This window comes from Dipteris shenzhenensis, chromosome 9 (genome assembly GCF_047967505.1).
Source record: "Dipteris shenzhenensis isolate YYH24624 ecotype China chromosome 9, Dip_SZ_1.0, whole genome shotgun sequence".
Classification (NCBI taxonomy): domain Eukaryota; kingdom Viridiplantae; phylum Streptophyta; class Polypodiopsida; order Gleicheniales; family Dipteridaceae; genus Dipteris; species Dipteris shenzhenensis.
Genome location: NC_141604.1, coordinates 23,858,140 through 23,885,264, shown reverse-complemented (window position 1 = coordinate 23,885,264; position 27,125 = coordinate 23,858,140). Strand labels below are relative to the sequence as shown.

Here is a 27,125-nt window from a genome sequence, read left to right as displayed (position 1 = left end):
AATTTGGCAATTGAAAGGCCATTTGGGAGATTTGCAAGCAGTTTTGGACTTAGTCTGAGTCAATTTGCAGACTTTTGCCGATTTTCTTTGCAAATTTTTGGGCATTTGCAGAGCATTGTGGTGCATTTCAAGTCTTTGATGGGCTGTGACAGTATTTGTCATTGTGGGCAGATTTTCTTTGGCAGATTTTGGTTGTGCATTTAGCATCCCACGAAGGGATTTTACTTGTTCAGTTTGCTGTGTTTTTGAGTTTATCTGGCAAAAATGGCTCAGAACAACCCTTAAGCATAAGCATAAGCATAAGCTCATGCTTATGCTCAATGAGGTGTTTGGAGTCCTCACACAAGAGGATAAGTTGGATGGCACCAACTACTGCTTGTGGAGTTTTATGGTTCGCAACATCTTGGTTGGCAGACATCTTTGGGATTATGTCAATGGAGATGAAGCAAGGCCAGATTCTGTTGCTACACCTGTCACTCCTACAGCTGGAGGCAGGAGTAGAGGTCAAAATGCAGCACAAGTAATTGAAGCAGTTGCTCCTATGGCTCCCACAGCAGAGGTGAAAAGATGGGATTCTAGGGATGCACAAGCTCTATTTGTGATTTCTCTTTCTGTTAAGAGCTTCATTATTCCTCACATTCGGTCATGCAAGACCTCAAAGGCAGCTTGGGAGATATTAGAGAGTATGTTTGCAGCAAGAAATGATGCCAGAGTTTCCTTCCTGAAGAGAGAGCTATCTCATACGATGAGGGAGATTCCATGAATACTCAAATCACAAAGCTTTAGGATTTAAGGAAGCAGTTGCTGAATATTGATGAAGTTATTCCGAATTCAGAGATTATTACCACCACTCTGAATTATCTTCCTGAGGAATTATCTTCCTGAGTCCTATCTTGGTTTCCACACCTCGCTGAATTTGTCATTGAGGGGCGGCAGCAATCCTCTCTCTTTTCAGGAGTTGGTAGGACTTCTATTGCAGGAAGAGCAGACACGAAGAAATATGGCAACACGGCCTGGCCAGCATGCCGCCATACTTTCTAAGTTTAAGCCCAAAGGAAAAGGGCAGCAAAAGCAACATGCCAATCAGCCCGCACATCAACATAAAGCTGATTCAAGACATCCCTCTTATAAGGCTAAGGGTGATGCAGATAAGCCTAGAAAGAAGGGCATTTGTCACTACTGCAAGAAGCCAGGTCATTATATTGGTGAATGCAAGAAGCGCATAGCTAAAGAAAAGAAAAGGGATTCAGGTATGGCTGTGTCAGATGCATCAGCTCCTCATGCACATGATGGGGGAGATGTTACAGCCAACTTTGTGGAAGAGCACTATGCCTTTTGTCGTGCATTTCAGATTCTTCAGTGGGTAGTTCAGATGCTACAACCACTATTGAGGCTGATCCTTATGCTTTCTTGACTTGCAGTTATGATCCTTCAAAGGATGCATGCTCTCTCATTGTCAATGCGACATTGAATACTTGGTATTTTGATAGTGGTGCTTCTAAGCACATCACTTCTAAGAAGAGCCTTTTTGCATCTCTGCATCCTCCACCTACTAAAAAGAAGGTGACTTGTGCAAATAAGTCTTCTTATTCAGTGTGTGGAGTGGGGGACATTATCCTCACATCCACTGATGGCACAGATTTCAGAATTTCAGATGTTCTCTATGTGCTAAGTATAAAGAAGAATTTGCTTTCAGTATCCTCTCTCAATAGAGGAGGATTTCAGGTTGTATTCGATGATGCTAAGTGTGCAGTCAAAGACAAAGAGAATGACAATGCTTTGATGTTGTCTGGCACTTTGTATCGGGGGTCACTTTGACAAATGTTCTTTTTGTGCATGGAATTAAAGTCAACTTAATTTCAATTTCAGCAATTGCCACTTCAGGTTTCAGAGTGATATTTGATGGATACAGATGCTTAGTCTATGATCTTCGTGATGACAATGCCATAGTTCTCATTGGCACTTTGCAAAAGGGGCTTTATCACCTTGATCATCACTCGGTTGCATTTTCTATTGAAGCATTTGCTATTTCAAATTCACAGCTTGCTGAAACTCATCTTTGGCATGAGAGAATGGGTGATCTCAATTATAGAGCTCTTGCCAAGTTACAGTCATAGGGCATGGCAAATGATGTACCTCAAACTCACAGAGTTTCCAAACATGTGTGTGAGGGTTGTCTTTTGGGTTAGATGCATCCGTTTCCTTTTCAAAAAAATTGCCCAAAACTCTCACAAAGGAAATTGCAGCTAGTGCACAGTGATGTCTATGGCCCAATGAGGACAAATGCCATTGGGGGGTACAAATATTTCATGACTCTAATTGATGACTTCACAAGATAATGATGGGTATATGCTTTAAAAGCCAAATCTGAAGTGTTCTCATGCTTTCAGAGATGGCTGAATATGGTTGAGAATGAATCAAGATGCAAAGCTTGTCACCCTCAACACAGATAGGAGGGGAGAGTATATGTCAAAGGAGTTTGATGCATTTTTGTCTTCACGGGGCATTGTTCACTCATGCACTACTCCTTACACTCCTCAACATAATCATGTTCCTGTAACTAAGAACAGGTCCACTATGGAGATGGCTAGATGCATGCTTAAGGCCAAGTCCTTGCCCAATAAATTTTGGCTTGATGCAGTGATGTGTGCCAACTATGTGCTGAATAGATCACCTACAAGGGCATTGAGGACTGTTACACCTTATGAAGCATGGAAAGGCAGGAAGCCTTCACTTTCACACATGAGAGTTTTTGGGTCTCTTGCATATGTTCATGTACCATCTCAGCTGAGACATAAGCTTGATGACAAGGCAATCAAATGCATATTTATTGGTTACAGCCAGGAGAGCAGAGGATATCGGTTGTATCAACCAAATACTGGGAAAATTATTGTTAGTAGAGATGTGATCTTTGTTGAACATTCGGCTTCTCCTCTTGTGGACTGCAAAGCTAAGCCAGAAGTGGACATGTTTGATGCCTTTGACTCTTGGTTACCTCTGCTTCCCTCAGAGGGAGACTTTGACCAGCAACATGAGCCTCCTGCAGACCCTCCAACAAGCAATGATCAGCCAGCACCCCATGCTGATTTGCAGGTTTCTCTTCCAGCACAAAATGATCCCACTATTCATGATGCAGTGATTGAAGAAAGAGCTGTCAATAGACAGCAAAGGCAAGTTCCCAGATGGCTTCTTGACACATTGAGGGACAGCAAACAAGATCAACCTCTTGCTGCCCAGACAAGATCAAGCAATAGACAGATGCATGGTCACTTTCTTGAGTTTGCACTCCTTGCTACAGCTTGCAATGAAGAGCCTTTGTGCCATAAAGATGCTTTTGACAGCAAAGAGTGGATGGATGCAATGAGAGCTAAGCTACAATCTATTGCCAAAAATGACACATGGGAATTAGTAGATCTACCTCCCAGCAAGCATGCCATTGGTACCCGGTGGGTCTACAGATTAAAAAGGAAATCTGATGGCAGCATAGATCGACACAAAGCCCATCTTGTTGCAAAAGGGTATGCCCCACAACAAGGCATTGACTTTGAGGAGACCTTTGCTCCCACCTCCTGGATTACTACTATTAGATGTGTCATTGCCATTGCAGCGCATCACCATTGGCAAGTGCACCAGCTTGACATCAAGACTGCCTTTCTTCATGGGGATCTGCAGGAAGAAGTTTATGTGACACAACCTCCTAGCTTTGAGGTTGTTGGCTTTGAAAACAAGGTATGCCGGCTGAGAAAAGCCCTTTATGGTTTGAAGCAGGCACCCCGGGCATGGTATGCTAAAATTCATGCACTTACTGTCCCTTGGTTTTCAGAATAGCCCCACAGAGCCCACTCTTTATGTCGGTGAGAGTGGATCTGATTTTTTAGTGCGCTGATTTTATATGTGGATGACATGCTGATCACGGGCCCTGATACTCAGCATATTGCATCTTTCAAGGCTGATTTGCAGCAAGCTTTTGAAATGTCAGACATGGGACAGCTCCACTATTATTTGGGCATTCAATTTGCTCATGTTGAGGGGGTTATCATGATGTCATAGTCCAAGTATATTGGACAGCTCCTTGATCGTTTTTAGTTTGAGGATTACAAGCCAATCTCTACTCCAGTGGACCCTGGCTTCAAATTTTAAGCTCATGATGGGAGCCCACCATGTGATATCGCTCTTTACCAGCAGGCTATTGGATGTCTCATTTACTTATGCCACACCAGACCTGACTTACAGTATGCAATATCCCAGCTCAGCAGGTTCATGCACATGCCCAGTTCACAGCATTGGCAGGCAATGGAGAGAGTCTTCAAATATCTCAGAGGCACTCAGGATTTAGCCCTCTTCTATGGTAATCAGGGTTCACTTACCATGCATGCTTACACGGATAGTGATTGGGCAAGTTGTTCCGACACCAGAGTGTCACATACCGGCAACTGTGTTTTTCTTGGCAATTCATGTATCTCTTGGCTCAACAAGAAGCAACCAACAGTTGCCACATCCAGCTGTGACGCTGAGTACAGGACAGCCTTCACCGCTACAGCAGAGTGTGTCTGGCTTCGACAATTAATTACAGATCTTCATATTCGCCAGACATCCTCCACTATGGTCTACACTGATAGCCAAAGTGCTTTGGCCATTGCGCGTAATCCAGTGTTTCATGCGCGTACCAAGCACAATGAAGTTCACTATCATTATGTTCAAGAGCGGTTGTCAGCAGGAGACATAGAGTTGTCCTACCTACCCACAGAGGACAACATAGCAGATATGTTTACAAACGCACTTCCTCGTCCCAAGTTCAAAGTCTTTCGACAGGCTCTACACTTGGTTCCCTTTGTTACATGATCTGGCATACCTTGTACATTCATAGGTGGCTATATCCTTTTGGATGAACATGTGCCACCATGACCAAAAAATACCAGGTATTCTGAGACGTTTCCAGAATACTTCAGCCCATACCAAGGAGGGGGGGTTTGTAGGCCATCTTCTCCCGGTCGTATTAATGCCCTCTGGGCCCTGGTATGTGCCATGTAGCTTTAGTTATTGACACTTAGGTCACCGAGTACTTTTAGTGTCTTATGACACCTAGTACTAGTGGTACCACTAGGACACTAGGTCCTAGGATTCTCCTTTATAGTACTTTGTACTTTCATTTTCATTCTTCTAGTTGATGTGACGACTTCCCTAGGACTCTCCTTTATAGTACTTTGTACTTTCATTTTCATTCTTCTAGTTGATGTGACGACTTCCACTTCTTGCTCCACTCTTGTGCATCCTTTTGCTTCCATGAGCCTACAAGAAAGCCTTCAATGAATCACTTCAAAGCTTTTGGTTGTGTTGCATATGCCCACGTGCCTGTGGAGTTTCGACATAAATTGTCAGATAAGGCACTTACATGCATTTTTGTTGGGTACAGTGCACCAAGCAAAGGCTATCGTCTCTACAATCCTGCTTCTCGCAAAATTTTTGTGAGTAGAGATGTTATATTTTCAGAAAATTCAGCACATATACATGCTGAATTTACAATTCCAGCTTCTTTAGATGATGTTTTTGAGGGGATGCTTCCTATAGCATTTGGTTCCCCACCGGAGGCTCATGCTGAAAATCAAAATTTACTGCAACCTCCTCCTCATCCCCAAGCCCCAATTCAGCCACAGGCTGATTTTGTACCTCCGCAGGGTGTGGATGGAGTTGTCAAGCAAGAGATTCAAGAGATACTGGCATGAGCCTGTTTGAGGCAATGTACAGATGTAAGGTTGGGATTCCTTCTTCAATTGCTGACATGGCTGTGAAAAATCAGCAAGCACAGAATGACTTGGAGAGGATGGTTGCCCTTCTGCAGTTGGCAAAAAAGAATATGCAAGATGCCCAAGCCAAGCAGAAGAAATATGCGGATGAACGCAGGAGATATTTGTCTTTCAAAGAGGGAGATTATGTGCATTTGCGTCTCCATTAGAACCGTTATGCCTCGCTGAAAGGTAATACCAACACAAAGCTTGCTCATAGGTATTACGGTCCTTACAGGATCATCCGCAAGGTTGGAGAGGTAGCATATCAGTTGGAGCTACCCAATACCTCCAAGATCAATTATGTTTTCCATGTGTCTTTGCTGAAACCACGTGTGGGACAGCATGTCCATGTTCTTCCTAAGTTGCCACCTATTGACGAGAAGGGCCACATCCTCTATGTTCCAGAGCGCATCGTGGGTTTCAAAGACCATGTTCTCCGCAACAAGGTCTACATAGAGTATCTTATCAAGTGGCGGGGACTCCCTGAGAATGAAACTTCATGGCAGCCAGAAAGCATTGTCCAGGACCACACCTATCTCCTACCGGGCTGATTAGTAGTTGCTGTTTGCTGCACTATTTTGGACAGCCATGCTGTGAAATTTTGAGGGCAAAATTCTATGGGAAGGGATGGCTGTAATGAAGGGGAAAAAGGGCATTTTAGAGGACCTTTAGAGGCCTCTTAGGACGGAAATGTGGAGGGACTATATAAGTCCCCATCCACCCCTATTTGTACACCTTTGATGTGACATCTAATCCTATCTACTCCCACCTCCTTCCTCCTACATGCTCCCTACACACTCTCTCCCAATCTCTCTCTCTCTCTTCCCCTCACCCCTTTTCTCTCTCTTCCTCTCCCTCTATGCCTTTCCCTCCTATCTCTCTCTCTCCTCCTTCCTCTCCCTATCCTCTTCCCCTTTTCTGCCATCTCTGGCCCTTCACCAAATCTGTCCCTGCCCCCTTTCATTGCAATTACTTGATAGGTTTTTCATTGAGAAACGTGTCGATGTTTCCTTAAAACGTTCCATATTGAAATAGAATGCTTCATTGTAAATATGGTGCTACGCCATTAAACCTTGGCCTTCCACAAAGGGCTACGCGCAATGGCTCATGGATTACATGACAATAATAACTCCCAACAAATGGAGTGAATTCATACTTCTAACTTTCTTTTCAATTTCAACATTAGAAACATAAGGGTTTCTAGATCCCCCCTAGGGGTATAATGTAATTTTCACTTGGTCTCATAAGCCCGATTGGCCTTCCGGAGATGCTGCTCTCCAAATACGGTAAGTTTTTATCACTTTCAAAGGCAAAGAGCAGACTGAGCCAGTCAAAGCAAAGCCATAGATGCAGTCTTTAAAGTGTTAATTAGTATAGCAAGCTCACTCGTTTCCTTATCCTTCCTTTGCAGCTGCAAGCCAATACTTAGAAAAGGAGGCTGGTTTCAATTTCAAAAGATGTCCTACTCATTCATAGCAATGGGATTCCACAACAGAATCGTCCATTGTGTGTGCCTGCAGATGCACATACATGAAACCAAGCAATCTGTAAACATAGGAATACCTGTGCGAGCCGAGCCACATGTAGACCAAAACTTCTGCTTGCAACTCCTTCCACAAGCTTGTACAGGAAAGTAATCTTTTGGGCAGCCTCATTCGCCACACTCTCTCTGACAGATCCCCTCTGAGCACCAGAGGCACAGTCACCTTTGAGTGGCACTTCCTGAAATACTGCTTCAGTTTCTGCCTTTAGTATCGGTAATGGTTCTGCTAGATATGAAACATGATATGTGCCAATCTCTCCTGGATATTTCTCTCTTAATTCTGCAATCTTGGGATAGTGAGTGACAAAAAGTGTAAGACATCCAATATCCTTCAAGAAATATTCTAGTGTGGCATACGCAATAGCCACCCCATCATGTGTACTGGTTCCTCTACCGAGCTCATCCACAATGACCAGGGAGTTGGAAGAGGCCCTTCGAAGTATTGTTGACACTTCACTGAGTTCCTCCAGAAAGGTACTTGAACCACGCTGGATGCTGTCCGATGCACCCATTCTTGTGTAAATTCCATCAAATGCAAGAAGCTTTGAGGACAAAGCTGGAACATATGAGCCAATCTACAGACAAAACTAAGAATATTAGGGGCTCTTAAGAAGGGAAAAGCATCAATTTAATCCAGCCATTTGCTTTGCTCTGCTCTCGATCATGTGACTCTAACCTGAGCCATTATAGCAATCAAAGCCACTTGACGTATGTAGCAACTTTTGCCACCCATATTTGGGCCGGTGATAATCTGGCAACGTTCTTGGTCACCCCGCAAGTATGTGTCATTGGGTACGAAACCATCTTGCAAGGTAGCTTCTAAAACCTGTTCAATCCATTATAAGTTGACATGCATAAGAACTTGAAACAAGTAGGCATTCATTACAATAAAATTTTGCACTAAAATCCAAGTCAGAACAAATGCTTTGAATCAACATGAGATCTTACAGGATGCCGTCCACTTTCAATAATCAGCAGTGCAGGTTCATTTTCTACAAACTCTGGCCGAATGTAGCCCTGCAAGCAAAGATTTTAATTTCCACTTTGTCACATATAATAGAAGGCACACAAAGATGAAAGAAGTAGAAGGCACACAAACGTGAAAAGGGATTTTCTCATGGTGACCTGATTACAAGAGACGATGGCCAGTGAGTAAAGACAGTCAAGGGCAGCCAGAGCATGCACTGTGGCTCGAAAATCGACATAATAAGCAGCAAATTCTACAAGAAAAGAATCCCACGCTCTGTTGCATTCAACAGTAAGCTGCTCTTTAGCAAGTGCAAGTGCGTCCAATGCTTGCAGCACCTCAGGTGAGTAGTAACGATGACTCTTTTTAGTACTAGAAATTTTGACCCAATCCAGTGGAATTTTCTGTGCTACTGGTACCTGCACATGACATATGTGCCTTAGTCATTAAAAAGAGTAACACCAAGGCCTGGCATGTATGTCCCCACCATACTCAAAATGCTAGACGGACTGAGACAGCATAGGAAGAGGAGGAAGGGCGAGAGATTTGGGGGGGAACGTAACTTGTCAAGTGGAACACTCTCTCTAAAAAATGATCCAGCAATCATGATGAGGGGAACAAAACCTAGAGTATTTAGAAAGGGAGAAGGAATAAATTTTTGCAACTCCCATATCAGCACAATAACAAATTAGGTCTGTATTTTTGTCATTCAAAGGAAACACCTTTACATCTCCTTTATATAATGAACATAAGGACAGGATTTCATAAGGTAACAAATTTCAAACTAAGTCTATATTTGTCATTGGAAGAAAACGCCTTTACATCTCCTTTCATATAAGGTAATGAACATAAGGACAGGATAAGGCCCACAATATCAAGCAAGAAGCTCTCTCCATCCGTCTCTCTTTCATAAACCTCATTTGCATAGCTCTCACAAGAACTAAATCTCCTTCATGCAAATATAAGCATGAAGCTCCTAGTACAAGCAGAACTAATGACAATGGCAGAAAACATGATAACAGATACAAATACCTCAATCAAATGTGTGTTGCCAGAAACACTTATATACTGAAGGTTTGGCATCTTAAGGAGCTTTCTATATTGAGGCAGAAAGGAGCTCAATTGTTCTTCTGCTGCTGTCACTCCTGCTCGGCATTTTTCCACCTTCAATAGCGCCCCAATCAGTTTCCAGAAATTGCAGCAAAAGCAGTACAGATTCATTGTTCTTTTCGTAAAATCATACCATAGGAAATTTGCCCGTGCCACAGGTGAAGAGATTGTGTTTGTCTCCTGCACCTGCAGCTTCTTTGTTAAGGAAAGACAGCAGCCTCGTAGCATGCTCGCTCACAACTGATGAGGATGCTGTAGCAAGAAGCCTTTTCAAAAGTTGAGAGCCAGATGTTTTCTGATTGTTTGTAAGGGGGTCAACCATTTCAGATTCATCTTCACCCTCACACTGGACCCGCTGCAATTGCCTTACTGCTGTAACTAGTGCTTGAATCACAGCAACAAACTGCACATTGCAGTGAAACAATAGCCATTTGAAAACTCTCTTTCAAACAATCATGATGATCATGTAAAGAAGCTGTCAAAAGGTCATACATAATCTATAAGGCAAAACATCAAAATAGACATTTAACTAATCTCAAAACAAGAACCTCCTTTCTTATGGAGAAACAGAATTCGCCTGGAAAAACTTAAAAGAATGGTAGCTTATATCACGAGACTGAGAGTTTACATACTGGGGAGAAAGAATTGCACCAAGGCCAATGTCATCATATTCTAAATGAACTACCGAATAGCCTAGGCAGTAAATACCACCCCAGAGACCCAAAATTTTGAGAGAGTAAAGTACTGAGAGAACATACATAAATAATCAATATGCATGGGTGCTCTTACAGGACTCGGCGAGTGGGCAAATAGAAGAGGCTTGACACCTGCAAAATAGTTAGGGCTTGCGGCTGCCAAGAAGGCGGCACATGGACTGCCACGTGGGCAGTACATCAGTTAGAGCAATGGTAGGCTAACACTTGGGCCGCAATATGGGCAGCATGTGTGCAGCACCCTAGACTGCCATGTGGCCAGCAGATCAGAGCTGCCACATGGGTAGCAATGGTGCCCAGGAACGCGAGCTGGAAGGCCCATCAAAATATATGAGCATTTTAATGGTGCATGGACGTTGGACTAAAATGAGGCCAGGTCGACCATAAGAACAGATCAGCAGAAGCAGGTAGGCACAGAGGCTGGGTTGGCCATCCAGGAAAGTTGGGCTGCAGTGAAGGGGAGACAGACTAGTTATCCTCCTCATCTATAAAAGGGGCCTGGGCTTTATTCTCCTATCCACCACAAACCTCAGCAGTTCCATAGGTATGCGGAAGGAAGAGAGGAGACAGCAGTTCTAAAGAGATTTTGCTCAGTTTTGGTGCAGCTTCCAGGCTGCAGGTCGTTTAGCTCCTTGCTTTCCACATGGAGTACATATGACACCATAGTATCAATCAATATCCGCATTTGGTGGAGCTTGGTACTACATACATTTTGCTGTTGGCTTTGCTGCGGACTACTCCAGACCTGCTTGTGATTCATCACTTCAGAGAGATCTGAGATTAATATGACCACTGGGAACCCATCATTTGGCAACAATTTAATGTCATTGCAAACATATCCGAAACTTTTAATCACATAAATAAACAGGAACAACATTTGTTCACTTTGCCACATATTGCACTAAGGTGATGAAATTCTCTGAAGGCTCTTATTGGTAATACTATCCCCTGCAATTCTACGCTTACCTAGTGGTCCCACCACAACATTTGTAAATATGACTAATAATTTATTCAGTTTAAATTTTACTTAGACGCGAATCAACAGAGATATATTTGCATCTGATGCAGAATACAAGGCTATGCTTAAATAACCTCTGCTAGGCCTTCACAACCATGAATAGTTATACTTTCCAAACACATCGAGTAGAGAATAAGTGCAATAGTTGAATCATATCCAAGAATCTCAATTTAAGAATCTCATTAGTTAAGTTGAAAAACTATTGAAATAAATTCCAGTCTCTAAAGGTTTAAAATAGAGCAACCATGATCGTCCTGAGACCCCAAATCGAAACCACAGATATACAGCCAGACAATATTATATGGACCGAGAAAATATTACCTCTGCTGCTGTTGCAGTACGGTGGAAGATTCTTGTTATTCCCCGCTCAATATCTGGTGTCTTTTTCAAAGACATTAAAACTGCTGCAAGTGAGCTATGCCGACCCTTTGTATGCCCCTCCATGGAGCCCCTACTGCTTGCACCCACAGATCCACCACCTCTACCACTACCTGGAAAGGATCCCTCATTTTGCACGCCTCCAACACTCCCCATTGATTCTGCAATTTCGGAGACTGCATCAAGGCGGGCTGATATAAGAGCCCGGTCGCAGAGAGGATGTGTCAACTGGAGAACAAACAATAAAATTTATACGAGTCAGCTCTTCTTCTCCTTTTTGCCCCGTGCTTTGTTTGGAGGGTTTTTTTTTCCCCCCGGGGGCACAGGGGAGGGGGGGGGGATGTATTGTTTCCTTCCTTCAAATTTTTCATCTCCATCCCTTTCCCTATGATATGATTTGGTAATAAACACAAAATGACGTTACCTGAAGATCAAATAAGAGGACCAAAATGTGTCAAATAGCATACATCATCCTATTCTTGGTCTGAAAAGCGTAAAACTGCTGAGATGCGTGTGTGTGTGTGTGTGTGTGTGTGTGTGTGTGAGAGAGAGAGAGAGAGAGTGTGTGTGTGTGTGTGTGTGTGGAGATTCCACTTTTACAAAGAGTGTGTCGAAATTCCACTTTCTATGATTGTCTCAGTACTCATCAGATAGATTCCTCTATCTACTCGTCTTATATTGAAGTCTTCTGATGTTTTGTGATGGCAAGTTCCCTCTATACGAACTGCTTCTTGTAATATAAACAAATATGGATTTCACCACACAAAAAAAGTGTGTGTGTGTGTGTGTGTGTAAGTTTGAGTAGTAGCTGTTCCACTTTGGGACAGCTATGAATGTATAATTTTCTTAATGGAAAGTTACATTTACAAAAGAAGTGTGTGTGTTTTTGTGTGTGCATACATGCATGGATGCACGAGCACACGCGCACACACATGTGTACAGATATACATACATAAATATGTATATGTATGTATGTATGTATGTATGTGTGCACGCGTGCAGCCGTGCTAGTTTTCGCCTCAGTCTCAGGCTTCTCTCACCCTGTTTTTGGGCCTTCTCTTTGATTGCTGCCTCGTTTTCTGCTCTCCATATGATCAATCATGCTTGGCAAATCAACAAATGTCAACTGCCTGGAAAAAGGGTCTGTCAAAATTGTTCCCTAAGAACTGTGAATCTTTTGTTGATTGGAGGCCCATCACTCTTATGCCTGTCATCAATAAGCTGGTTGCTAAAACAATGGTTAATCGAATCAAAGGTTTCCTACATGATGGTTTACATCTTGCCCAATATGAGTTCATTCCCCGTAGATAACTTACCAATGCCAATGCTTATGTTGGGATAGAATATGCAGAGTGTCAACAAGATGTCCTAATGTCAAAAGTGGGCATTGCCAAAGCATTTGACACTCTACAACGGGACATTGTGCAATGTGATTTTACTTCACAGACCATGCAATTACTTCAGTTAAGACAAAAAAGCAGCATATCATTTATTGGCTATACCGTGACAATAAAGCTGCTTGCATTCTATCTACGATCCTTCGGTATGCCAAGGATGCGCACTCAATGCGTTGTTATATGCAAAAGCCCCTCATCCGATGCTTTAATACATGGATCACCTTGTGAGTCTACATGGTTGAAAGATAAATGGAAGAAAGCTGATGATGTCCAAGCACATGCTGATGATCCTTTCTTTACTCCCAACAATACTGAGCTGGATCTTTCGCAACTCATGTGCGTTCTTTATCATGGTATGGTATGGCTATTGGTCTGCAAGTCAATTTTCAAAAATCTAAGGTGCTACCTTTGCATACTAAAAAATGGCATCATCTGCTATGGCTTGGGGAAATTGTGCCACATATGAAGCTTGTCCGTCATCTTGGCTATCCTTTGGGATGGATGCTTACTCTACGTCAGCAAACGAATTGGGTGTTTGTCACGCATTTGTACTCCCCCAAGAAATAAAGAGAAATCCTTTATATTGACTTTCGTCAAAGACAATTGACTCCAGTTAACTAGAATTAGTTTCATTTCCCTTTGCATTGCATTGCATTGGTTAGTGACCACTATGGGGACGCCCACAAGGGACTAGAAATAGTCCAAGAACTAGAATGCATGCATTTGACTAACATCTAATGGGTAGAAGTGTTGGATATTGTTTGTGCAAGGTACAAAACTTTGGAGAGTGCTTAATTCCCCACTTTTTTTTAAGGAGAAAAGCACAAGACAAGTGACTCTCCAATAATTAAGGGCCCCAATTGAGTCAAAAGCACTCAAGGCGCCTCACTTTATGGAGAAAAGCCCATGCTTTTGGAAAAAGCCCAGCTTTCTAGGCAAGAAAAGCCAGCTTTTAGAAAGCACATGCTTTCTAGCTAGCTGGCCTAGTCTATAAAATAAGGGCCTATAGGCTCTCAGTGGTGTTGAGACTTGTGCCCACATTCTGCTCCTTTATGAGCCACCTTGTACAAAACATTTCTAGTGCAATCCTTCCACTCTCTCTCATCAACGATCTACTTTCCAACCCCTTCATTGAGATTCTACCCCATTGCTCTGAGTTTCCCGTTCTAGGCAAAGTCTTTCCCCATATGCGATCGCCCTAGCATAAAGCAATTGAACTCCCTTGCTGTGATTTGAGTTCTAGACACTTCTAAGGCACACTTTCCAAGTGTGAATTAACCAAGGTGCTGTGATTTGACAATAGGAGCCGAGTTTGAGGTTTGGCTAAAGTTTCAGTGCTTACCAAGTTGAAAAAGAAATTGCAATATTGGAAGCTAGCCAGTTGGCCACTACATGTTTGCTTCCACATTGTCCAATTCATTTTGGTGACATAAATACACTTTTTTTTTCCTTTGATGATGTTTAGCAAACAAGATATTGCATGTTTCATGTCCAAAGTTATGGAGACCTTATGGTGGTCCAAGCATGGCCATACAAGTATCACAATGATAATTGTGTCATGAGGGAAATTAACAAGGTGCATCTTGAATTGCTTAGCCGTGAAATTATGACACACATGTTTTGGAATGAATTACATGTTTAATTTGGTCCAAAGGGATTCGATTTTAGGTGATGTGCCTTGACATGATGGTGCTGTGTTATCTTTTCCTTTTGCTCCCGTATAATCAGGACCCACAAGCTCACAAAATTGCTCCATACATATACAATTCTACAAAGTAGAAAATGTAGACCATAAAAAAAAAGGCAGGTAGTGTGTCCGCTGCATCCTACTAGAAAAGGATGCCCGTGGCACACGCAAGTCACAAATGGAAATATCTAGCAAAAAAAAAGTAAAACTTTGTGCATAGCACATGAATGGAAAACTCCAAAGATAGCTTATACAGCGATGCAGCAAAAAATACAATCTTTCAGTGTGACTCCTACCAGCATGGTCTGAGAAGGAACCATAATATCATATGTTACGCTCTAGCCGAGGTAGCATGACCTTGGAGAAATCAATCGACATTTCCCTTAAAGGATCTATATTTGTAATAGATTTATTTGCACTTCATGTAAATAATCGGGAGGGAATTAATGTCAAGGTCCTAGGTGAGGGTTGATAGCACCAGACTAGGTGGATCTAAGGCTAAGGGTCTAATGCAAGAAATGTGCCTAGGGGCAAAGGAAACTAAAGCATCCCAAGAGAGGGGTGAAATGTTGCATTAGTAAGGCCCTATGATGATGGCATGTGGCATCTAGATCCATCTAGGGAATTGGGGCTTGTTGGAGTTAGTGAGAGAAGAGAATGCATTGTTCACGTATGCTTTTGGGATTCGGATTTTCTCTGTGTGCTTCGATAAGATTGGCTAGGTGGAAAAAAATTCGGTGCTTCTCCCGTGATTTGCCTGTAGTTAGTAGTTAGTGGTTAACAATTGGTATAAGAGCTCATGGAAGAGATCAAGGGATGGACGAAAGATCAGAGCCCAGGCTAGGCGCAGGATAAGTGACGTGTAGAAGAACGGGACTGTTCGTGGGTTTGACGGAGGGGCTTGATCGACGTTGGCCTACACAAACGGCGTCGAATTGAAAGACCTGCAATACCAAGAGAGGGGATCTGGTAATTAAGCGATACGAGAATTGAACGGGTCCCGCAAGGATGGTTGACGAATTACGAACGATGTAACGACAAACAGCAGGGCCTGGGGACAGCGTGGTGGCTGAGCTCGTATTGCGGGAGATCTTCGATGAGGTCCATGGATGGGCGACGCGCAGGTAGGATTATGGAGGATTTGGGAGCCTGTGATAACAGGCGATAGGTTCACGATCGCAATCTGTTCTGTCGTATATTCAGCGCCTACGCTCTATGGCTACGTAGCTGATTTGCAGCGTAACTTGGTAGCGGACAGCAGGCTTGGAGCGCAGGTGTGACGCAGAACAGCGTGGTGGCTGTACGTATCATTTGCAAGGTCATCGCTTGTAGTTCGTGAATTGTGACGAAGGAATTTGACGGAACATTAGCTCACACGTAGCGATGGGCGACGCATGGACAGCGTGTTCATCTACGATCTATTTGTGATAAAGTCTGTTTCATTTGCTCCTGGGGTATCAAATCGAGAGGCAGAGGCGTATCATTTTCGATCAGAGAGCAGGCTTCGATCAAAGAGCAGGCTTCGGGGACTCGAATTGCGTGGAGTTTCCAGGGGGCATCAATTTTTCCTTTATTATAGAATTTCAATTTTTAGCGTGCAGCTTATTATTTCTGTACAGCAGAGTTTGCAGTTTGCTATGCCTGTGTATGTACCTGTGTGTTTCAGTCAGAGTTAGTTTGCAGGAATTTCCCTAGTATAGGGAAAAGCTAGATTTGGATATATGCCTGTGTCAAATGCCTAGTTAGTGTGAAGCTGGGATTGCAGGTATTCCCTAGTATAGGGAATTGTGTTACAGTGCCAGTACACTGAATTGTGTCAGGTTGTAAATACAGTATTCTAGCGGTGTTTTTTTTTTTTTTATAATATAAAAATAAAGCAGAACACCCATTGACCTGAATGGAAGTAGAAGAAGGGGCTTCCAGAAGGGACCCTAGTGAGTCAGGAGTCCGGCCGACCCAACAGGTGTCACGCCCAGGAGCTCACACCTTATCTGGCAGGATTGCATTGCTTGAGGATGCCTTGCAACAATTATTAGCGCAACAGTTACAGGCCAATGCAAGGCAGTCTGAACTTAGAAGAGTGATACACAGTATGTCTGCCAAACCTTCTCGAGATGAGAAGGGAAAGGCTCCAATGGAACCGAAGTCTAGTGTCCATACGATCGAGCCTAGGAAGGCTAAAGTACCAAATATTGCCAATTACAGGCCGGAAAAGTATTCTGGTCAGATGAACGACCGTAGTTCTAATGTCATTGAGACCTGGTTACACAAATGGGACGAGGCGTTTGCCATTTGTGAAATCAGGAATGATATCAAGAAGATCCGCGAGGCCACCCACATGTTTAGTGAGGCAGCGGATCGGTGGTGGATTAAGCGACAAAAAGATGGTATGAACCTTCGTCAGAGAAATTTGTCAGTGGCAGAATACACTGATAAGTTTCGAGAGAGCGTAATGAAGGTCGATGAACCCCTGCCTCAATCAATCCAAGTGAAAGATTTCATATTTGAATTGAATGATCGAATAAAAATGGAAGTTCGGGCTAAGTACGCGAACACGTTAGATGATGCAATAGCCCTAGCCCTGAACTATGAGGATGCCAAGGGCAACAAGCCAAATGGGTTTGCACAGGTCGGAACCCAGTATGGGTATCCGAAGAAATCTGGGTTTAAGAAGAAATGGATTGGTAAAGGGAGTGGTTCTCAACCGAGTGGTCAAGCCAAGCAAGCGAGACCAGCTGAAACTCCTAAACCAAGTACCACCATTGGAGTGAAGATGAAAGTAACCCCAATGGCAGCCCAGGCTTGGTCTAAGTCTCCCTTAAACCCAGAACAAAGAGAAAAGGCGAGGAGAGAACACTTGTGTTTTGGATGCCTTCAGCCTCATCAGTGGAAGGATTGTCCACGGAATAAAGATCGTCAAATGGCTGAGATGGTGGTCTCAAAATGCGACGTGGAAATGGAGGGAAGTCCCAGAGCGGAAGAGATACAGATATAGCTAGCGGGATCTTCTCAGAGGTCAATACCTTGTTTGTTATGTGTGTCTGTTGCTAAGCTAGTAACCAGTGCACCTGATAACATCCTACCTAAGCCCGCAGCAATGGGGTATACAGCCTTTAATGATACGGAGTTAATTAAAATGAAAGGGCAAGTGGCCAATCATGATGTCATTGTGTTGTTTGACTCAGCATCAACTCACAATGTGATTAACTCCAAGCTCGTAAAGAGGCTGAAGTTAAAGATAAGTCCATCTGACTATGCGTATACAGTCAGGATGGCAGATGGAAGTTCAACTAAAGTATGGGACCAAAGGGTTATCCAGTTGGAGCTTCGTATTCAGGACTATGCTGAGAAGCTTGATTTTGAAATGACTAAGCTTGCTCATGCAGATATAGCCCTAGGTATGGCGTGGCATTCTACAAAGAATCCAACCATTGATTGGAAAAAGCACGTATATCAATTCAAGATGAATGGTGTGCTTCATGTCTTGCGAGGTGAAAAAGATATACCTCAGGGACCGTTGGTTTCCATGATGGAAATCCGAAAAGCTCATGAAGAGTTTTTATTCCTTTGCACAGCATCAGTAGAGCCAGTTGATGATTCTTTGGCTAGCACTGATGTTACGCAAAATGGTGAGATGGCCAAGCTGGCTAATCTTATAACAGAGGAGTTCTCTGAATGTTTTAGGGATGAACTACCTTATGGGTTACCTCCAGAGCGGAATGTTCAGCATAAGATTGAACTAATTCCGGGGGCAAAACCTGTAAATAAACCTCCCTATAGAATGAGTTTTACTGAAGAGGCGGAGGTGCGTAGACAACTGGAAGAATATCTCAAGTTGGGGCAGATTCAACCAAGTTTCTCACCTTTTGCTTCGCCAGTGATATTAAAGAAGAAAAAGGATGATACGTTTCGCCTCTGTATAGATTACAGAGCATTGAATAATATCACTGTTAAGCACAGGTATCCGATGGCTCGGATTGATGATTTGCTAGATGCATTACATGGAGCCGTGATTTTCAGCAAAATAGATCTTAAGTGTGGCTACCATCAGATCTGGATTAGAGCCGAGGATGTGCATAAAACCGCTTTCAGAAGCAGGTTTGGTCATTATGAATTTTTGGTAATGCCCTTCGGACTTACCAATGCTCCTGCTACATTTGTCATGCTTATGAACGATTTACTACGTCCATATATCTAGTACATTTTATTAACAATATTTTAGTGTTCAGTAAAAGTCTTACTGAGCATCGTGAACACTTAAGAGTAGTGTTCAGTACTTTGAGGAAAGCAAGTCTTTATGTAAATAAAAAGAAAACTATACTGTGTATGGTTAGGCTTGAATATTTAGGATTCATAATTACTCCAGAGGGGGTAGAAATGGATCCAAAGAAAATGGCTGCGATACTGACTTGGCCAATCCCTCAGAGTCTGACCGCGTTACGATCATTCTTGGGATTTGTCCAACTTTATAGAAGGCATATCAAAGGATATTCCGAAATAGTATCGCCATTGGCTGATCTGACCTCAGATAAAGTACCTTTTATATGGGGACAGAATCAACAAGAAAGTTTTAACACCATAAAATAAGTTGTGGTCACAGGACCGGTGTTAAAAATAGTTAATCCCCAGAAACCGTTGTTCCTGGAAACCGATGCAAGTGGCATTGCGGTAGGAGCAGTTCTCCTTCAAGAGGGAAGGCCAGTAGCCTTTGAAAGCAAGAAGCTTTCTCCCTCTCAAAGAAAGTAGCCAACTCATGAATTAGAGTTGTATGCTGTTATCCATGCTTTGAAAACATGGAGGCATTATTTGTATGGTTCAAAGTTTTATGTGGATGTGGATCATGATACTCTAAAACATTTTTGTAAACAGCCTGACTTGAGGGGCCGCCAAGCTAGGTGGACAGAGCTCATGCAGGAGTTTAATTTGACGATTCAGTACCGAAGAGGGAAGGATGATAAGGTTGCTGATGCGTTGTCTCGCATTATGCACAATATGAGTTTCACGGTATTAGAGAGTGCTCTAATGACCGAGACCAGAGAAACTCAAAAGGTGGACGAGTTTGTCCAGAGCTTATGGCCTAAAGCTCATGTGTTAAAACCCGGGGAAAATGAAAAGGATGACTTGGCATCCAGAAAAGACCAAACTTATGCAAGATATACCATAAGGGATGGTATGCTGAAAAGAAATGGCAGGGTAGAAGTACCTAGTCAAAATGATCTCAGGCAGAAAGTGGTTCGACAGTGCCATGATAGCCCATGTGCGGAACATCCAGGGGTCGAGAAGACATATGATCTCGTGAAGCGAGATTTCTTTTGGCCAAAGATGAAAAAGCATATTCATGAATATGTGACACAGTGTTTTTCGTGTCAGGTAAGCAAGGCCGAGCGGGTGAAGCCACCTGGACTTTTACAGCCCTTGGAAGTACCACTAAGTAAGTGGGAGAGCATTTCCATGGACTTTATTGTAGGGCTGCCTACGACACAAGGAGGGTGTGATTCTATCCTTGTGGTGGTTGATCGTCTAACCAAGATGGCTCACTTCATTCTGACTAGAGAGTCTGTTAGTGCCCCGCAAGTAGCGGATTTGTTTATTAGACATATATTTCGTCTGCATGGATTGCCTAGATCCATAGTGTCACACAGAGATGTCAGATTTACCGGTCATTTTTGGACAACGGTATTTGAGACACTAAAGACTGAGTTGGGAATAAGTAGTAGGGATCATCCTGAGACAAATGGTCAGACGGAGAGAGTCAACCAGACTTTAGAGGATATGCTGACGGCATATGTGTCATTGAGGCAACACACATGGGACAAGTGGTTGCCATTGTTAGAGTTTGCCTACAATGATAGAAAACATTCCTCTACCGGGTTCAGTCCGTTTGAGCTGAACTATGGTTATAGACCAGCAAATCCAACTATAGTTGGAGTACCTCAGAGAGTGCCTAGTGCCACGAACTTTGTAGTTCAGATGCGGGAGATGCTAGCACTTGCGAGAGCTAATATCCGCCAGGCTATGGATAGAGCCAAGGTGTATGCGGATGAAAACCGGTCTATAAGAGTATTTAAGGAAGGAGAAAAAGTTTTTCTCAGAGTTCCTTCGCACTCGAAGTCGTTGACTTCAGGAGAGTGTGCTAAGTTATCACCTCGATACTGTGGGCCGTGGTTAATTCTAAAGAGAATAGGCAAAGTAGCCAATAAATTAAAATTGCCACACGGGTGTAAGGTGCACCCGGTTTTTCATGTTTCGTGTTTCAGGAGATAGAGGATAATGCGAGGCGCAAACCAACAAGAATCCTGGACCGAGGAACAATGCAAATACGAAATCGGAAGATACCCACGGTGTTGGTTGCATGGCATGGTCAGCCTCTATCCGAAGCTACCTGGGAATCCGTATACCAGTTGCTGAGAGTGTTCCAGATTTTATCATTGAGGACGCTGATGTCTGAAGAGGGAAGCATTGTTACGCTCTAGCCGAGGTAGCATGACCTCGGAAGAATCAGTCGACATTTCCCTTAAAGGATCTATATTTGTAATAGATTTATTTGCGCTTCATGTAAATGATCAGGAGGGAATTAATGTCAAGGTCCTAGGTGAGGGTTGATAGCACCAGACTAGGTGGATCTAAGGCTAAGGGTCTAATGCAAGAAATGTGCCTAGGGGCAAAGGAAACTAAAGCATCCCAAGAGAGGGGTGAAATGTTGCATTAGTAAGGCCCTATGATGATGGCATGTGGCATCTAGATCCATCTAGGGAATTGGGGCTTGTTGGAGTTAGTGAGAGAAGAGAATGCACTGTTCACGTATGCTTTTGGGATTCGGATTTTCTCTGTGAGCTCTCACGCTTCGATAAGATTGGCTGGGTGGAAAAAAATTCGATGCTTCTCCCGTGATTTGCCTGTAGTTAGTAGTTAGTGGCTAACATCATACCATGACATAGCTTATACAGCAATGCAGCAAGAAATACAATCTTTCAGTGTGACTCCTACCAGCATAGTCTGAGAAGGAATCACAATTATCATACCATGACATGTCTCTAGGCCATGCCAATGTGTACTTTGAGACCCATGCATAATCTTTTTCATTAAGAAGAACCAAAAATAATTAAACTGCAGTCAGAGATTCTCAATTAATCACAATAGAGGTGGAGAGATACATTTTTTCCCAGCACGCATGCATACATGTGCACCCACACCCGCCACCACCCAGGGCACCCATGGATAGCCATAATTCCTGTGCATGATTTGTTTACCTAAACATTCGATGATCAGGCACAAAAGCTCCCAAGGGAGAGATAACAGGAGCTCCCAACTTAACGTCACACCTACAAGAAGAAAAGTATATTTACCCAATGGCGAAACAAACGTGCACCAAAAGCCGTGTGAGTATGATCCATAAGCCACAGTAGAGATCCTTTACTTGTCCCATCTGCATTATTTTGTAGTATCTGCAACGACATTTCAAGGGCACAAGAAACTAAGGAGTCTGTGTTCACAAAATCTAACAATTAAGGTAATCATATCCTGCACATAAAAATAGCTGATATAACAAATTCTCCAAATAATTAGCAGCCATACCTCAAGTTGTTGTAACGTATTGGAAGAGAGGCTCATCTCACAAAGTTCGGCAAAAGGGTGAAACGTAGCACCTAGTCGAAGAACTTTCTCCAAACCAAATTGCTTCAAGTACCTCAACGCTAAGGCAAGTGCCTGTATGACTAGCTCTGGCATTGCCATGACAGCCTGCAAGCCCCAAACAATCCGTTTCAAATACACAACCACACCTCTGACACCAGATGATCAGCACGAATATGTATCTTCACGTAGACTGCCTAAAAGCCAACCAATAAAAATTGCACTTCACATAAGGGTAGCTAACTGATCAATTCTATAACCCTTAAAACAGCCATAAGGGGGGATGTTGAAACTTACCTCCAACCCTGCATCAATCTTTTCATCCATTTCACAGCTGTTGCTTTCAATACACCTTTCAGAATTGGCGTCAGTGTCCTCCTTGCTCTCATAAAATGAAAGAACTTCAGAAATCGCAGCACAGTTTTTAAAAGGATCCAGAGGAACTCGCTCTATGCGAATATTTGAGGAAGGCCCCGCAAAGTCCATAAGGAGCTACATTCTCAATCCAAGCATTGCAACCACTGTAAGAAAAGCAGCTAATGCCAAATCCAAGAAAACAAAAGGTTACTAAGGTACTATATACCTTCATAAGACTTCATACAACTAAAATACATCCAATCATACTAATTGAGATATTCCATGACATACGATAGCTCTTGGTTTATGTTATACACATCCTCAGAAGATAAATCCATAAAGCAAGACAGCTGGCAAACCAATTGAACAAGAATTCATAAAGGATTTGAATGTCCTCGACGGAGGTCAAAAAAGATACCTGGAATATATCCAACCCAACAAGGAATACTAAGATATTGCATGCTCCCCACATTTTATCACCATTAATAAATATCGATTAGCTACAGGCCTTCCACAACACGTGGCAACTGCCCAAAAGCAAAATACACTGTAGAGAGGGGAGACAACGATAACATCTCTTAGTGCCCCCAAGCTAATGTCTCTCTCCTCATCCAAGGATTAACAATGCCGGGCCACAACATCCTGAAGAAATTTTGAAAAAAGGAAAGTGGAACACCGCTTCTGAAGACCCAATTTCAATCCTTCAAAACATACGTGCATACCAAGGAACAGCCAAGGTGAAGGGAACAAATGTGAGAGGTAAGCACACAGCATCAGGAAATGTGCTTTGAAAAGATCGTACATGCATTCCGTTTTCCCTATGCATCAGTTGTACCCAGGAATTCAGCAAGCAGTCAAGTCATTAAGCCAATTTTTCGTGGTGCTAAGAGCATGGTTATCAACGGCAAAAGGATCTTTTCTTAGCTCGGAAATACATTTTCAATGGACGAGAATACCTTCTCAGTCGCAGAAGAAGGAGATGCAAGAAGCAACTCTGCAGGTGAACAGGTGAGTAGATGAGCTTCCAGCTCTGCCCGCATTACAGTGTCTTTGAATTGCCCATACATAACATCCCCCGTGGCAGTTTCCACAGCAACGATACCTATGGTTGTATCGTAGGTGGCCCTTTTCGCTGCTTCGGCATTTTGCTCCAAACCATTTTGAGCCCCTTGTTTCCTAGTAGGGCTCTTGGAGCTTGATTTCGGTAGGTCTGGATGCTCCACGACACACATCAGGTAGCTACTACAGCTGCCTCCTTCTGTGGGTATCTCCCCTCCTCCCAAATCTGCTGCAGCATCGATAGTAGCCCTGCTGTAGATAGCCGAGAGACCCCTCGTAAACGGACCTAGTTTGTTCCCTCCATGGGCCTTGATAGCTGCTGTTTCAGTCTGGCGGACGACACCGACCTTGTAGCCCGCCTCAACCAGGCGCCTTACGTGCACATGCAATCGAAAAGTGGGGATGCTAGCCGTCAGAAAATTGTGGTGGTTGTAAGCTACTATACCCAGAACCCGCGCGGCGATCTCCGCATCCTTCCCAAATATCCGGAATCTGTACCCGACTTCCACCATCAGAAGCACATCTTTGTATTTGCTTTGGAGCTCCACCACCTGCTGTTCCAAGGGAGTATACTGCTCTTTATCAGCAGCGTTCCCAAACCTGGAGAATTCTTGTTTATCAGTGCAGGTTAAGAGCTTCTCCACGAATTTCTTGTGCCTAGCAGGATCAGAAGCTGGAATTTCAATTGACTTGCAACCGATAAATGCATCGGCGTGTCTCCTGGCGGACGAATTGCCCACCCCTGTTTCCAAAAGGGAGCCTCCTGTACCAGCTTCATCTGAAAATTCCTGCTCCTCTAAGACGGCGCTCGGATGCTCAAACGTATCCTCTAAACCATCTAGCTCGATCCCCTTTGATTCACGTTTCAAAGTCGCTCCTTTCTTGCGCCTCTTTTTATACGTCCATAAAACGCTTTCCGATTCAGCTCCTCCTAAGCGCCCTGTCGCAGGACCTGCATCGTCTACAAGGTCACAAACGATCCTTCCAGGGGGTTTGTCGCCTGAAGGACTCGCCCCACTGGAAGTGTTAAGCCGTTCTAGGTCCAGAGGATTGCTTCTGGATCCCATAGAAATTTCAGGAGAAGCGGGGCGGCGTTTTCGGGTAAAGGGATGGGCAAACGATGTGGTGGTGCTGGACGAGCAGGGAAGTGTGTGCTGGAGGTGCTTGGGGGGGCAATGGACGATGGAGGAGGAAGGAGGAGGAGGAGGAGGGAGAGGGAGAGGAGGTTTGGGAGCAAAGAATCGAGAGATAACCTGCTGCTTGTGCTTCATGGCGATGGCTATGGAAAGCTCTGAGCTCCCCAAAAAAAAATGAAGCATCCAAGAAGAAGAAAGATTGGAACTCCAATTTTTTTCTCCCCTCTTTTTTTTTTTTTTTTTTTTTTTGGCGCCAAATATTCTTCTTGAGAGCAACTCGTATCGAATGATCAGATCTACGTTTATCTAGTGGGAGAACTCGAGTGCTTCTTCGTAGTTACGAGTATGACCTGTCATAGAAGTATGACTCGTTTACGACGGGTTAAAGACCCGCTCCACTGTATCTCCATGTGGGATGTTAAAAATTTGCCTTTGATTTCAAGACCCCATCCACCATAGATATAGATGTGTGTGTGTGCACCCGGTGCGAGCACGTGAGAGCACACATGCACAAAGAATGGGAGACATAAATATGTATATAAACTCCATCAAAACTATAGGTCTCTAATTATATTTTCTAAGAATTTGAAATTTCTATCGCGCTCCAAAAAATCTCTTAAAAACTCTTTTTGCCTCCTAAAATCCTCGATGCTCTTCTTTTCTTGGGACATGGAATTCCCCTTTCCCTGACACAAGGCAAGTCCAAATAACAAAACAAGTAAGATAGAAGAACAACTAAGAACATGCCCTAGAACTACTGAATGGTTTTTAATCTACGCAATGAAGTGTGATCCTTCAAACATCCTCATCTAAGAAATGACGATTTTATAAGTGTGAGAATATCCCCTTGCATATCCATGTAGTATTGAGACTGCTCGACTTCTTGCACACTATGAATCTCATCCCTTGACAATCGATGCTTTGCTAAAGGCATGTGGATTTGAGTCTCAATATTTGTGGCAACTTTGAGTTCACCTTCGATTCAAGAGCATCCTCCTCTACTCACCCCTTACAATTGATGTTTGCTGGAGGCATGTGAACTCGAGCTCTTGATTGTGGCAGTTTTCGGTTCACCTTCAATTTGATTTAGTAGGCGTTTTGAAAGACAAAAGTGACCGAATGCTACCACAATCATCGTTTCCCATGAGGATGTGTTGCCTTTATTCCAACCCTCACCATTTACCTTCATAAGAGAAGGAGGGGTGCCTTGGAGTCCAACCTCACAAATAATGAATGTAGAGATAGAGATATAGAGAAGAGTTGATTATATATTGGTATGCGTTGCTAATTATCTTTATAAGAGAGGCTACAAGGAGTCATGCGACATGGTACTGCCTTTTCAGTGCAACCTCATAAATAAGGAATATACAGATAGAGATATAGAGAAGGGATGATCGTATATTGGTAGGTTAGCCTTGCTAGCCTTAAGGTATGGACTACTACACTAAAGGGTAGACACACTTTCTACTCACATCAAAATGCTATGGATCAAAAGAGACAACAACATGCATCACAAACCACATGCTTCCACGATACTTTAAGATGTAAGGTTTGCTCTCCAATCAAAATGAATATTCATCTTGTCCTTGCCCTTTCCACTATGATCCAACAAAGTAAGTTCAAAGAGAGCCATCACGCCCATCCCTCAATGAGGAATGCCACATCCCACCACCCTCTGAGTGCTAGATGTACCACCTCAGATCTCTCTCTCTCTCTTTTTCTCTTTGTGGCCTCCATAAAGAAATAAAAATTAAATAAAGTGTGTGTGTGTGTGTGTGTGTGTGTGAATATAAACTTCACTTTTGTTTTAAAAGAGTGTGTTATAATATAAGGTCCCTCCCTCCCTCCCTCCCTCCCTCCCTCTCTCTCTCTCTCTCTCTCTCTCTCTCTCTCTATAGAACCTTGAGTCCTGATTGCGATCGCCACCTCCTTGACTAACCACGTGCCACCATGTGTTGAATTGCTGCTCTGACTAGCTCTGCCCTCTACCACATGCCCACTCTGATTAGGTTTGCCTGTCAGTTCACACCATAGATCATGCCACGACGCATGGCGCAATGACGACAGGTGGCAGAGCAGTTGTGTCCATCGACATGTGGCGACTCCACGGGTAGGTAGAGTTGCAGTCGAGTAGTCGAGCATCGACACGTGGCATGAGCATGAGAGGAAGTCCTCCAAGCTGCCCCGAACCTCCGTCCTCTCTTCGTGAGCCTCCAAATGACTACCATGTTAGCAGGCTTGATAAATTTTGCCATGTGGCAGCCTCTTGTGCCTCTCACCCTCCTTTATATATAGTAAGATATGATATAATACCATTTTCATTTAGAATTGGAAATATCATC

General features: G+C 43.3%; 1 protein-coding gene across 1 annotated transcript in view; it reads right to left on the bottom strand.

Annotated features, from left to right (window-relative positions):
• The window catches only part of MSH3 (homolog of DNA mismatch repair protein MSH3), a 41,306-nt gene extending 16,366 nt beyond the window's left edge, over positions 1-24,940 (bottom strand). Inside the window, exons 1-11 of the mRNA XM_087378961.1 lie at positions 23,545-24,940; positions 22,529-22,723; positions 22,175-22,339; positions 21,946-22,044; positions 11,459-11,743; positions 9,540-9,809; positions 9,329-9,460; positions 8,455-8,715; positions 8,278-8,346; positions 8,006-8,155; positions 7,350-7,904 (exon numbers count right to left, since the gene is read on the bottom strand). Coding sequence (XP_087235087.1) covers positions 7,350-7,904; positions 8,006-8,155; positions 8,278-8,346; positions 8,455-8,715; positions 9,329-9,460; positions 9,540-9,809; positions 11,459-11,743; positions 21,946-22,044; positions 22,175-22,339; positions 22,529-22,723; positions 23,545-24,918 — 3,555 coding nt within the window. The 5' untranslated portion in view covers positions 24,919-24,940. The remainder of the gene's footprint in view (positions 1-7,349; positions 7,905-8,005; positions 8,156-8,277; positions 8,347-8,454; positions 8,716-9,328; positions 9,461-9,539; positions 9,810-11,458; positions 11,744-21,945; positions 22,045-22,174; positions 22,340-22,528; positions 22,724-23,544) is intronic.
• Between the last annotated feature and the right edge of the window lie 2,185 nt (positions 24,941-27,125).